This window comes from Podarcis gaigeae, assembly GCF_964106915.1.
Source record: "Podarcis gaigeae genome assembly, chromosome: 12".
NCBI classification, from domain to species: domain Eukaryota; kingdom Metazoa; phylum Chordata; class Lepidosauria; order Squamata; family Lacertidae; genus Podarcis; species Podarcis gaigeae.
In genome coordinates, this window is record NC_139688.1 from 3,692,817 (window position 1) to 3,706,896 (window position 14,080).

Below are 14,080 nucleotides of genomic sequence, written 5' to 3' on the forward strand. Positions count from 1 at the left end.
GTCCTGAAAGACCTACATTGGCTCCCAGTACGTTTCTGAGCACAATTCAAAGTGTTGATGATGACCTTTAAAGCCCTAAATGGCCTCGGCCCAGCATACCTGAAGGAGTGTCTCCACCCCTATTGTTCTGCCCGGACACTGAGGTCCAGCGCTGAGGGCCTTCTGGCGGTTCCCTCACTGCGAGAAGCAAAGCTACAGGGAACCAGGCACAGGGCCTTCTTGGTGGTGGTGCCCTCCCATCAGATATCAAGGAAATAAATAACTACCTGACTCTTAGAAGACATTTGAAGGCAGCCCTGTTTAGGAGGCCCAGCCAGATGGATGGGGTATAAGTAATAAATTATATTACCAGAAACAGTCAGCGGGCAGGGGAAGAATCAACTTGAAGTAGGAATCAAAGGCCATGGGGCCTGCTCTGACGCTGGGTTGGTGCAGAGCCCAGGAGACCCCAGAGTCTAGCCCTTGCCATTTCCACCCTATCAAATGTCAAGGAAATAAACAACTCCCTGACTTTTAGAAGACATCTGAAGGCAGCCCTGTTTAGGGAAGTTTTTAATGTTTGATGTTTTGTTGCTTTATTATTATTATTATTAATATTCTGTTGGGAGCTGCTGCCATGCCGCCAGAGCACAATTTCTGTTCTCATCCTGAAGCAAAGTTCTTAACCCGAGCTACTATTTCTGGGTTAGCAGAGTCTGTAACCTGAAGCATATGTAATCTGAAGCGTATGTAACCCGAGGTACCACTGTAACCGTGACCGTTAGGTCCAGTCATGGACGACTCTAGGGTTGTGCGCTCATCTCGCTCTATAGGCCGAGGCAGCCACCGTTTGTCCACAGACCGCTTCCGGGTCATGTGGCCAGCATGACTAAGCCGCTTCTGGCAAACCAGAGCAGCGCACGGAAATGCCATTTATCTTCCCGCTGGAGTGGTACCTATTTATCTACTTGCACTTTGACATGCTTTTGAACTGCTAGGTTGGCAGGAGCAGGGACCGAGCAACGGGAGCTCACCCCGTCGCGGGGATTTGAACCGCCGACCTTCTGATCGGCAAGTCCTAGGCTCTGTGGTTCAACCCACAGCGCCACCCGCGTCCCATCCACACCAGTTATCTCTCACGGGATGCCACATGCCTCAGCAGACCATTCAAAGAATTACAAAGTTGAGAAAAAATTCTGCTTGTCCGCTCTACCTGCACCCCAGACCAAACTTGCCCAATTCTCTACTGACCTTTCGTGCTTTTTTCTCACTTCTGCTCTGTTTCGCTCTGCTAATGGATTCTTCGCCGGTTCCCAAGGAATGTGTTAGTTGTGCCTGGAAGATGCAAGTGGGATGGTTAAAACATCCAAACAGGTTCTTTAGTTGTGGCTCCTACACTGCAGGGAGTTGGACTAAATGATGCTTTAGGTCCCTTCAAACTCTACAATTCTAAACATGGTTTACATAGCAGTAAACCTGGTTTCGGTTCTAAACATGGTTTACATAGCAGTAAATCTGGTTTCAGTTCTAAACATGGTTTACATCGGCTGGCTTTAAGTCAACAAACTGCAGTGTACTTTGCCAATTAAGTTCCATTAGCTTTCCAAATTTTAAACAAATTAATTCAAATTGAACACTCATTTAAAAGCTGACTTTCCACCCTCCCTTTCAAAACATTTCTTTTCCCTCCCTTCTTTCCTGCACACAGTAAAATACTTTTTCCTAATTTCCCCATCCACTTCCGATTTCCTCCGACTGTGCATGTTCAATCCTTGCTTAGACATTTACCCATTTTCCTAATTAATCAAACAGTGTTAATCTTCCATTATCATTAATCACCAATTTAAATCGTATTTCCTCCAATACAGCTTAATCAGCCTGTCCTTATGTGTTCGCATCGTTACAATTCATCAGCACTCCAGTTTTACAAGCCTCACAAACATCCGGGGAAAAACCTCCCGATTTGCCTCGTTAGGCGATTCCCTTTTCACAAAATAGATCTGCCGCTAGTTGCTTCCTCGTTGCAGCGTAGTTTGCACATGCTCAGAGGACCCTCGCTGCTGTACAGTCCCCAGGCTGAGACCAGGTTCAAGAAACACCCTTTAGCCCAGAGATGGCCAGAAGGTATATGGAAAGATCTACTGGTGAGATCTCTAGGTGATCTGCTGAAAGCTCAGCCCACTCATTGAGGGGGGAAGGATTAAGACAGTGGTGGGCAACCTAAGGCCCGGGGGCCAGATCTGGCCCAATCGCCTTCTAAATCCAGCCTGCGAACGCTATGGGAATCAGCATGTTTTTACAGGAGTAGAAAGTGTCCTTTTATTTAAAATGCATCTCTGGGTTATTTTGTGTATCCTGCCTGGTGTTTTCACATGCGTAGAATGCGTGCTTTTGTTTAAAATGCATCTCTGGGTTATTTGTGGGGCCTGCCTGGTGTTTTCACATGAGCAGAATGTGTCCTTTTATTTAAAATGCATCTCTGGGTTATTTGTGGGGCCTGCCTGGTGTTTTCCCATGAGCAGAATGTGTCCTTTTATTTAAAATGCATCTCTGGGTTATTTGTGGGGCGTAGGAATTTGTTCATTTTTGTTCTTCAAAATATAGTCCGGCCCTCCACAAGGTCTGAGGGACAGTGGACACAGCTGAAAAAGGCTGCTGACCCCTGGATTAAGATATCTGCCCCCCACAACTCCCTGAAGCCAGATGTTTTTCAGGAGCCTGCTTTGTACAAATCTAGCCGCCTTCGCCTCAAACAAATCACCTGCGTCTGAGCTGTCCTTGGTTCTGAAACCTCTGCTTCTTCCAAGTCAGGTAATGACCCTTCGTTGCTTTCTGAGTCATTCGAAGACCCTGAAAGAGAGAGAGAGGAAGCAGTGAGTGAAAGGAGTCTCTCCATGTTCTAGATAAGAGACCATTTATAAAACTGTTTCCTTTGCACCAAGATGTTTGTTTGCCTCTGTGAGCCTGCAGACATCAATAATAATAATAATAATAATAATAATAATAATAATAATAATACAGTGGTACCTCAGGTTACATACACTTCAGGTTACAGACTCCACTAACCCAGAAATAGTGCTTCAGGTTACGAACTTTGCTTCAGGATGAGAACAGAAATCGTGCTCCGGCGCCGTGGCGGCAGCGGGAAGCCCCATTAGCTAAAGTGGTGCTTCAGGTTAAGAACAGTTTCAGGTTAAGAACAGGCCTCCAGAACGAATTAAGTACTTAACCCGAGGTACCACTGTAATAGGTTACTTCCAGCTTTCGCTGCTCGAGCATGCGCAGACACTCAAAATGGCGTCATGCGCAGAAGCGGCGAATCGTGACCCACACAAGTGCAGACATGGGTTGCATTTTGCTCATGTTGCAAATGGGGCTCCGGAACAGATCTCATTCGCAACCAGAGGTACCACTGTATTATTATTGTTGTTGTTATTATTATTAATACCTCCGCCCATCTGGCCGGGTTTCCCCAGCCACTCTGGGTAGCTCCCAACAGAATATTATTATTATTATTATTATTATTATTATTATTATTATTAAAAAGCAATAAACCTTTTCACTTTAAAAAAAAGTTTGAAATCATTGTTGGCAATGTTCCCTATCGATCCCATGCACGCAGTGTTAGAAACTCAGGTATATAAGCTAATTGGAAAATGGCACCTTGAACCTAGGTTGCAGTCTCCATAACAGAATGTCTAAGCACCATGAAATTGGGTTGCAAAAAAAGAATAGCTGTGAACCATGTACTCCTTGGAGATAAGCGCATTATTATTGTTATTATGTTATTTTCATTTGTATACTGCTTTAAACTTTAAAGAAAAAAATCTCTAAGCGGTTTACAACGCATGAAAACATCAAACAAAACAAGCCAGAATAAAATTAATTCAAGCTTCAAGGAAAATATTAAAGGATCTTCTCTAAGGGACATTTGGCTTCCCCATTCTTTACCTGCTCAATTTATAGAGCTGCCCCATAGCAAAAATATAGGAAGCCAGTGGGGTGTAGTGGTTAGAGTGTCAGACTAGGACCTGGGAGAGCATGGGTCAAATCCCCACTCGGTCCTGAAGCTCCCTGGGCAACCTTGTAGTCAGTCACAGCCTCTTCACCTACCTTCACAGGGTCGTTGTACGGATTAGATGAGACGGGGGGTGAACCATGGACCCCTTGGAGAAAAGGGTGGGAGATAAAGGCAATAAATGAGCTCCTCTGCTGACCTGATTAAGAAAGCTGACGGGACCAGCCAGGCACCCAGAGATCTCCACGCCAGTAGCAAAACGCGCCTGGCTAATTTCTAACATTTCTAATTTCTAACAGTGCTTAGTTAGAACTGGATATGGAACAACTGATTGGTTCAAAATTGGGAAAGGAGTACGACAAGGCTGAATATTGTCTCCCTGCTTATTTAACTTATATGCAGAATTCATCATGTGAAAGGCTGGGCTGGATGAATCCCTAGCCGGAATTAAGATTGCCGGAAGAAATATCAACAACCTCAGATATGCTTTCTTGGGCTCCATGATCACTGCAGATGGTACAGCAGTCACGAAATTAAAAGACGCCAGTTTCTTGGGAGAAAAGCAATGACAAACCTAGACAGCATCTTAAAAAGCAGAGACATCACCTTGCCGACAAAGGTCTGTATAGTTCAAGCTCTGGTTTTCCCAGTAGTGATGTATGGAAGTGAGAGCTGGACCATAAAGAAGGCTGATCGCAAAAGAACAGTAAGAGCTGTTCGACAGTGGAATTTGCTGCCAAGGAGTGTGGTGGAGTCTCCTTCTTTGGAGGTTTTTAAGCAGAGGCTTGACAACCATATGTCAGGAGTGCTCTGATGGTGTTTCCTGCTTGGCAGGGGGTTGGACTCGATGGCCCTTGTGGTCTCTTCCAACTCTATGATTCTATGACTCTATGAATGGATGCTTTTGAATTCTGGTGCTGGAGGAGACTCTTGAGAGTCCCATGGACTGCAAGAAGATCAAACCGATCCATTCTGAAGGAAATCAGCCCTGAGTGCTCACTGGAAGGACACATCCTGAAGCTGAGGCTCCAATATTTTGGCCACCTCAGGAGAAAAGAAGACTCCCTGGAAAAGACCCTGATGTTGGGAAAGATGGAGGGCACAAGGAGAAGGGGACGACAGAGGACAAGATGGTGGGACAGTGTTCTGGAAGCTACCAGCATGAGCCTGACCAAACTGCGGGAGGCAGTGGAAGACAGGAGTGCCTGGCTTGCTCTGGTCCAGGGGGTCATGAAGAGTCGGACACGACTAAACAACAACATTTTCTAACATTATTACATGAGCACTGTTCCACAGCATTTGATATTTTCATTTACATACATTCATTCAAAATAAGATGGGTTTACGAAGCATTCTATATCCACCTACCACACTGACGAAGAATTCTATGAAACGGTAGTCAATATCCGGAATCACTGTTCAGTGTTGGTCATCATATTTGTTGAACACACAAAGCTTCACAACTATTTACTTATGCCCCCAGCAGGATACATTTATTGCTCCAAGATCAAACCTAGACAGCATCTTAAAAAGGAGAGACATCACCTTGCCAACAAAGGTCCGTATAGTTAAAGCTCTGGTTTTCCCAGTAGTGATGTATGGAAGTGAGAGCTGGACCATGAAGAAGGCTGATCGCCGAAGAATGGATGCTTTTGAATTCTGGTGCTGGAGGAGACTCTTGAGAGTCCCATGGACTGCAAGAAGATCAAACCTCTCCATTCTGAAGGAAATCAGCCCTGAGGGCTCACTGGAAGGACAGATCCTGAAGCTGAGGCTCCAAGACTTTGGCTACCTCATGAGAAGAGAAGACTCCCTGGAAAAGACCCTGATGCTGGGAAAGATGGAGGGCACAAGGAGAAGGGGAGGACAGAAGATGAGATGGTGGGACAGTGTTCTCGAAGCTACCAGCATGAGTTTGACCAAACTGCGGGAGGCAGTGGAAGACAGGAGTGTCTGGCGTGTTCTAGTCCAGGGGGTCACGAAGAGGCGGACACGACTAAACAACAACAATTGGAAATTGTTTTAATTTAATAATGATATTGGAAAGCTGTTACTTTTAACTACAAGGAAACTCAGAAGGGAGGGACATGAGGAAGTCAACCAAGATGCTTAAAAGGTTGGATTTGTGAAGAATTGAGTTTGTTGTTTATTGTTCCTCCCCCCCCCCCCCCGTTTCTTTCTTTTTCTGTTTTTGTGTATCACTCTGCTTTGTGGTTTTTGTTCTCATTGTGGAAAATCTAACAAAAAACTATATATATAAAAAAATAGCAGGTGGGGTGATGCCTCCATTGGAGCAAAGCCCCAGGGTCAGTGCCAGGGAGTTTGCCGCCACCTCCGCCCACAGGCTGGCGCAACCAGGCACCTCAGGACCAAACCCTGGAAGGCCAACGGGGGTTTCTCACCTTTGTGGTTGGCCTCGTGGCTCCTTTTCCCCGCCAAGGCCTTCTTCTCCTCCAGGAGCATCATGCCAGTCACCTCCCTCAGGCTCTCGATCTCCGGGCAGCGGTACAGCAGCTCCCGATCGCTGGAGGAGCTTGACTCCAGCGGCGCCGGCCCCTGATCCCCACGCTTCTCCCCTGCAGAGATGGAGTCCTTTTCTCGGGCATCCTTGTTGCCAGGCAACCGGTTCCGGCCCCTGGAATCTTTGCTGATGGGAAGCTGGTCCTCTCGGCAGGGCTTGGCAGGCCTGGCGCTTGCCACGGCTGCAGAGAGAAGTAGGTTAGGGCAGGGGGGGGTTGGGGGGGTGTCCTTTCCCTTGCAGTTGGAAGCCAGGAACTCCAAACAGCTTCACCCAGCCTGGAACCAAAACCTGAAGAAATGAACCTATGCTGCCAATTCTCGTACTAAATGTAAAGGGACCCCTGACCATTAGGTCCAGTCGTGGCCGACTCTGGGGTTGCGGTGCTCATCTCGCTTTATTGGCCGAGGGAGCCGGCGTACAGCTTCCGGGTCATGTGGCCAGCAGGACTAAGCCGCTTCTGGCGAACCAGAAGATTGGCAAATCCTAATGGTAGAATATCTGCAGCTAGCGAAAGCCACAGGAAGAGTAAGAGGCCAACCAAAACAAAACGTCTATAAAGATCTTTAAAGACTATTTAGAAAACTACGGAATAAAAGGAAACATCTTGGCAGAATTAGATCCCTGTATTGTATAAATATAAGTTCGTAGGGCGGTAAAAAGAAATTATATAAGAAATGTGTAACTGTGCAGTATAAAGTAATGGATAAAGTACAGTGAGATTAATTGGAAGTCAGTTTTTAATTTCTTCTCTATAAGTTTTATAATTGTGTTCAGTATCAGGAGTATATATGATGATAATTATATTTATAGTGTGGTGGTTTGTTTGATTTTCCTGTTATTTGTTTGTTTGTTTGATTGATTGTATGTTTGTTTGTTTACTTGTATGTACGTCTGTTTTCTCATAAATGTGTTTATTTTAAAAGAAGAAGAAGAAGAAGAAGAAGAAGAAGAAGAAGAAGAAGAAGAAGAAGAAATAAAATCTAGCCTCATCCTCATCCTCCTGTTATCTGGATGGGAGAGACGGGGAAACTTCTTGTATCTTATAGTGTAGTGGTTTGTTTGATTTTCCTGTTATTTGTTTGTTTGTATGTTTGTTTACTCGTATGTACATCTGTTTTCTCATAAATGTATGTATTTTAAATTAATAATAAAAAAAAATAAAAAAATAAAATCAACCCTCACCCTCCCGTTATCTGGATGGGAGAGACGGGGAAATGAAAGCTCACCTTCCGCAGGAGGCTTCCTCGAGTCCCGGAGGAGGATCAGGTCCTCTCTGGAAGGAGCTTGTTCCTCGTCAGGCCTGGTTGTCGAAGCAGGAAGCCACGAAGCAGCCGAGGGGCTGTGGAAATTGCCATCAGCGGGAGGCGAGGGAGAAACAGGAGGCACTTCTTGAGGTTCAGAAGGTGGAGATGGAGGAGGAGACAGAGGAGGTTCCTCCTCACAGGTAAGCGATGGGGGCTGCTCTGCCTGCAAAGAAACAGCCAGGGACTCTTGAGCTGGTCCTCCAGAGGCTGGCGGGGCCTGCGATAGAGGAGAGGTGGTCTCCACACTCGGCAAACCAGCTTCCGGGACCACGAGTTTCGTGCTTCCAGCGAAAGTGCTTGAAGGAACAGGTCCTTCTTCCTCTCTTCGGTGGCCAACCTCCTCTGCTGTGGCACCCTCTAGTCTCGTCTCTTCTGGAATCTCTTCAGTTGACCCACCGGCTTCTGGACTCTGGATCGTCGGCTTGGCCTGCAAGCTCCGAGGTGGAGATCTGTCGACGCTCTCAGACGTCTTCCCTTCGGCTTCACCGGGTGTGAAGACGACCTCCTCGGCAGCCTGGTCCACTCCTTCCAACCCAGAACTCAGCAGCGGCCCAGCCGCCATCTCCACCGCCTCTGAACGAAGGGGAACAACCTCCACATGTGGTGGAACTGCTACCCTGTCCATCTCCAGCTCCTTGCAAGGTTGCCTGGCGACTTGGTCTTGACTGCAAGTGGTTTGAGGCTCCAACTCATCTTCGGAATGCTTCGATTCTGACAAGTCTGGCATGACGCCTTCGGAGGAGAACTCCAAGACGTCTTCCTTAAGGCTGCCGAGAAGGCTTTGTGCTTCGGCCACCAGCAGACTGCTCACCAGGCGGGCAGCACCTAAGCCCGGCTCCCTGAGGTTGCCGAAGGAGCCTCGCAACATGTCGGTGATCTGCTGCTGGTCTGCAGTGACCTCTGGAGGCTCCACAACCAACGAGGCGTTCTGCCACAAGGCACCAGGAAGCTCCGGTTGGCTGGGGGCGGGAGATGGCCTTGCTGCGGCAACGGCTTCAGAATCATCCAGGGCTGCAGCAGTCCTCTTGGTCCCCAGCGATTCTGCAGCACCAACAGGTTCCGTTTCTGCATTTCCACTGGCCAGGCTGTGCTGGGCATCTTCAGGCTCCGACAAATAGATCTCCTCTTCAGAAGCAAAGAAGAGGTGTTGGCTTTTGCAAAGCACGGGGGACGCATCCCTTGGCCGGGCGTTGGCTGGAGAAGGCGGCTGGTTAAGAGCAGAGGAATGAAGACACAATGCCATGCTCCGCTGGGAAGGTCCCTCTGCTGGTGGGATCTTCGACGGCTCTGCCAAGGGTTCAACCGTAGCATCTTCAGTCTCGACCACTCGGTGTTCCAGCTCAGAAACAGCTGCCGGTTGTTCTTGTGGACGAGGAGAAGGGCTCGTCTCCACATCCTCGGCTGGGCTGCCCCATACCTGCTCAGGGGTGCTGAGCCCTTCCCTCTCAGAGCCAGGGGATGAAGTCAGCACAAGGGTCCCACCAGAGATGTCCTCAGCTGCCGTGAAGAAGCTGCTGTCCGTCTGCGAGTTGGGCATGGAGACCTCTGCCAACTCTGGGGAAGAGAGACTGGAATCCAGATCCTTTTCCTGCACAGAAGGTTCTGCGTCCAAAGCAGGTGGTTGGAGACCCTGAAGCAGAGCTTGAGCAAAGGTCTTCTTTGGCACCTGCAAGGGTTGCCTGGGTAGACCCTCAACCCTGCCAGTGGAAGGCGTTGCAACTGCGTCTCCTGCTGTAGAAGTTCCTGGGGCAGTTTTTTCCACCTGAGCTTTGGCGTCCAAAGGATGCTGATCATTCAAAGGAGGCAGAGATGCAGCCGCCTCCATACACCCTCTGTTCTTCTGAGCCTCAGGGCCCCGTTGGACAGCCATCTTGGTGTCTTTGGTTGCTGCCTGGGGCTCCAGAATCCGCACCCCACCAAGCTGCGGCCATTCAGTGCCTTCTTTATGACCTGCTGGCTCAGGTCGGCTGGCCTGGCCAACAACCTGCTCAAAGGCCGCAGGAACCACGAGCTTGTTCTCTTCTTTCTGTCCTGGCTTCTTGTCCGAGCTTGCCACCAACGCTGGACCATCTGTGGTCTCACTGCTGGCTGGAGCAGGAGCTGCCCCTTTGCTTTGAATCTGCACCAAATTCATGTTGCTGTCTCTCAGGCTAGGCTGAGCACCAGGGTCCTGGAATGAGACGGCTTCTGATCCACACAGTCCCACAGGAACCGTGGTTAAGCACTGAGCTTGAAGCCCGTCTCCCGGCCAAACACCACCTTCTCCTGGCGGGATCTCAGCGACAGAGTCTGCTCTGCTGTTTTCATCACTTTCGAGTTCAGAAATAGCATCCTCTTCTCCCTCGGACGGACTTTCCCAGTCCTGGCCAGCATCAACTTCATCCGATAGCGCTTGCTCCTCCATTGCCCTGGTGGCTTCCTCTACAACTGAAGCCGCTTCCCCTAGCTGACCTTTGCCCTTGGCGTCCTCTCCAGCTTCCTCAAGATGGCCACCTGTTTCTACCAGCGTGGGCTCATGGCGGCTCTCACTGGGTTGAGGCTCCCTCACGCTCAGGTCTTTGGCCTCGCCAGTCTCCAAGCACAGCTTGAGATGGGCTGCGCTGTCTCCTATAACCACACTGGCAAGAGGGCTTGTGGATGCCTCCATCTCCAGCCCAGATGAGTCTCTTGGCACCCTACAGACTTCAGCACGCTCTTCAACATCTGTGGGGGACAGAGTTGTGGCTGCCGCCAGCAAGGTGACCTCACTGTCCACAACGGCGGTGTTCTGCTGTGTGCCGTTTGGTCCCAGCAGGGGCCGGGAATCAGGTTTCACCTCAGAAAAGATGGCCACCACGTGGTCCTCGTTGTTGTTCATCTGGTCGAGGGACGAGGCCTCCTCAAGCTCGTCCTCTGATTCAAAGCAGGCAATAAGGCACTCTGCTGTCGGCTCGTTGTCGGCTCGAGTCGCTTCAGGCTGGTCCAAGATGGCCGCCTCACAGGATCCAAGGAGGGACGCGAATGGAGGCGCCTCCTTCTCTGGCTCCACGTTGAACACCCCTCCATTAGGCCTCTCTGCTTCAGTCAAGCCTCCCCCAGAGGCGCCATCTTGGTCAAGGAGCTCCAGAAGCCGCTCCTCCGACTCCTTCAGCCTGGCGCTGATGTCAAAGGAAGACGAGTCGTTGACTTCTGGAGTCGCCAGCTCTGCAAACGCCACAGGATACGGCTTCGGGTTCCATCCCAGGGCTATGGCAGGGCCCGCATACACCTGGTCGATCCACTCTGCAGCTGTTTGTCCCACAGACCGAGGCCCTTCCAAGGAGTTGTCCAGAGGCGGCAAAGCGTCTGCTTCCTCATCCGTATCAAAGCAAGCAATGAGGCATTCTCCGGGGTCAGGGACATTTTCCTCAGCAGCCTCTCGCCCGTCTGATAGCGACTGGCGCTCCGGGGAGGCGCAGGGGGAGCCCCTTTCCCTTGAAGGCTCTTCTCCCTGTTTACATCCAGTTCCGCGACCCATGCCTCCGAAAAGAGCTGTGGGGCCCTGCTCCATAGGAGACCCCCATCCTTGACCGGTAGGGGAACTGCTTCCAGAACATTCGGAGGAATCGCCAGGAGCTTCAGGCACAACCTGCCACCTGGAGGCTGCTTCTTCTTCAGTGGGGAGCGAAATTTTGATATGGTCCTCCTGGGGTATCTCTTCATCTTCAGCCTTCTCCAGGGAGGGGCCTCTCTCCTCCCGCTCCTCCTTTTCAGCCCTCGGGTGCCCACTGTCCCCGGCAGAAGCCGTCTCTTCCTCGTCTGTGTTGTAAGCGTCCGACGAGGTCTCCATCTCGCTCTCGCTGCCCGATCGGGACAGTGCGGGCTCCGTGTCTTCCTTTGGAGGCCCGGCCGCTTCCTGAGCAGGGGCGACGGCAGCTTCCGCAACCACGGCGTACTGCTCGACGCTGTAGAGCCGTTCGTCGTCCTCCCCGTTGTAGGAGGCCGAGTCTGAGGACTGGGAGGTGTCGTCCTGGTAAGCAAAGGACTCGTCCACGCCTTCGTTGATGGAGGTTTCTGAGAGAGAGTGCAGGAAGGAGGCCGAAGTGCTGTCGTCGTCCTCCACGCCGTAAAGGGCGTCGTTCCCCACCGACTCCCCTTGGGGGAACAGCGTGATCTCCATGGACTCCGCCTCGAATATGAGGCTCCCACGGAAAGGCAGGAGCAAAGCAGAAATCATCTGGTCACTGTCGGCGCCATCCACGCCGTCGTCTGGGGTGGAAGCCGCCGACTCGGCCTGCGGCCAGCTGGGCGCATCAGCCTCGGAGGTGTCTGTCCCAGAAGGGAAGGCAGCGAGTGAACCGGGCAAGAGGCAGGGTTTCGATCCTGCAAACTCGGCAGAGTCTCCGGCTCCCGTTTCGTAGGCTGGCGGGGCCTCTGCCTTAGAAAGCTCGCGGCTCAGATCCACTTCGTCCCCAGAGTCCTCTCTGCTCTCGGGCCAAGACGGAGCCACTTGCTCAAACCTCTGAGGGCCCGGCCTCGAGGGAGCGACTTCGGCGCCCCAGTCACCGCCATCTTCCTCCGGGGTCGTCTGCCCGTCGTCGTCGTCCTCAGGGAATGACGAGTGGACTAAAGTGCTGGAGGAGAGGGTCTGGAAAGCAAACTCCCCCTCCAAGTCAGGAGACAGGCTGGGTCCCCGTGGGAGCCTCGGGCGGCCGTCTGCGTACTCCGAGAGAAACTCCTCGCCGTCTGCCGCCGGGGCCTCCATGGCTTCCGACTCTGCGATCAGGTTGGGGGAGCAAGACGGGGAAGTGCTGCCGGTGCCCGAAGACGCCCAGCTGCCTCCCTCGGCCGTGATATAGGACCCTGAAGGGGAGGTGGGTGGGGAGCAAAGGCCTTCGTTGTCCGTGTCGTTCTGCTCCTCGCTGAGGCTCTCTTTGGAGAAGGGCTGATGCCTGAGGTGGGAAAACACAGTCTTGATGGGGGTCGAGGGCGCCGTGAAGTATAGTTCTGGGTCCAGGCCACAGGGGTGCTTGCCAGGCAGGGGCTGGCCCTCGGCAGGCTCTACAGAGAGGTCTTTGGTGAGCGCAGGAGGCGGAGAAGGCAGGTCCGCCGAATGTTCGCCCTGAGAGAGTGGAGGTGTCATGGCTGCCCTCTCAACCTCCTGCAGATTCCGGAGGCCGGGGAGGGTCATGCCTGCTTGCCGGCTGGCCAAGTCTTTTGGGGTCTGGTGGGGAGGCCTTGCCTGGAGGTCAACCAGGCCCTGATCCTCCACATCACTTGTTTCTTCCTCCTCAGAGCTGGCCTCCAAGGTGCCCCGTTTGAGTGGCGCAGAGGCAGCCCCTTCCCCATCTTCCTCGTCCTCACTGAAGCATTGTGTCTCCTCGCCCATCACTATCCGGGTGTCCAGCATGTCCACACCCGACGTAGGTTCCCCCTGACCTTTGGGCACCACCTTGGCGGCTTTCGGGGCCTGCTCCATCACGACCTGCCCGCACTCGCTGAGGGCTACCAGGCCGGTCGCGGCGTTGCCCACCGCTGTGTCGCAGCTGGCTCCTTCGGGCTGCGGGCGGTCCTCTTTCTTCACTGGCAGGAAAGACGGAACGACTTTGCCACAGAGGGTGGGGTCCATGGGGAGGCCGGTCTGGCAGTCGGGCGTCACCGCTGGGGACATCTGCAGCGGTGTCAGGGCCTCACTACTCGGCGTGGAGGACGTGGAGGTGGTCCGGGATACATCTGGGGATGGGGGATTGAGAAGAGAAAGATTGGGGGAGAAGCATTAATCCAAATCACTCCACAACAAACAAGCAGCAGCATTTCAGTACAGTGGTACCTTGGCTTAAGTACTTAATTCATTCTGGAGGTCTGTTCTTAACCTGAAACTGTTCTTAACCTGAAGCACCACTTTAGCTAATGGGGCCTCCCGCTGCACGATTTCTGTTCTCATCCTGAAGCAAATTTCTTAACCCGAGGTACTATTTCTGGGTTAGCGGAGTCTGTAACCTGAAGCGTCTGTAACCCGAGGTACCACTGTACTTAGGTTCGGAGGGCAGCAGCAGCACCAGAACAGGGCTTTCCAGTTTGTGGAATTCTCTCTCCAGGGATAATAATAATATGGGTGGCTTCCAACAAAATACTAAAAATACACTAAAACATCAAACATTAAAAACCTCCCTAAACAGGGCTGCCTTCAGATGTCTCCTAAAAGTCAGATAGTTGTTTATTTCCTTGACATCTGATGGGAGGGCGCCACCAGCAAGAAGGCCCTCTGCCTGGTTCCCTGTAACTTCGCTTCTCTCAGTG

At 51.4% G+C, this 14,080-nt stretch overlaps 1 protein-coding gene across 2 annotated transcripts in view; it reads right to left on the reverse strand.

The window, feature by feature from the left end:
• Positions 1 to 14,080, reverse strand: part of LOC310827662 (uncharacterized protein) — a 66,719-nt gene that overhangs the window by 12,220 nt on the left and 40,419 nt on the right. For both annotated transcript variants that reach the window (XM_083703900.1, XM_083703901.1), the window contains exons 2-5: positions 7,745 to 13,513; positions 6,400 to 6,699; positions 2,741 to 2,829; positions 1,231 to 1,314 (exon numbers count right to left, since the gene is read on the reverse strand). In XM_083703900.1, coding sequence (XP_083560026.1) covers positions 1,231 to 1,314; positions 2,741 to 2,829; positions 6,400 to 6,699; positions 7,745 to 13,513 — 6,242 coding nt within the window. The remainder of the gene's footprint in view (positions 1 to 1,230; positions 1,315 to 2,740; positions 2,830 to 6,399; positions 6,700 to 7,744; positions 13,514 to 14,080) is intronic.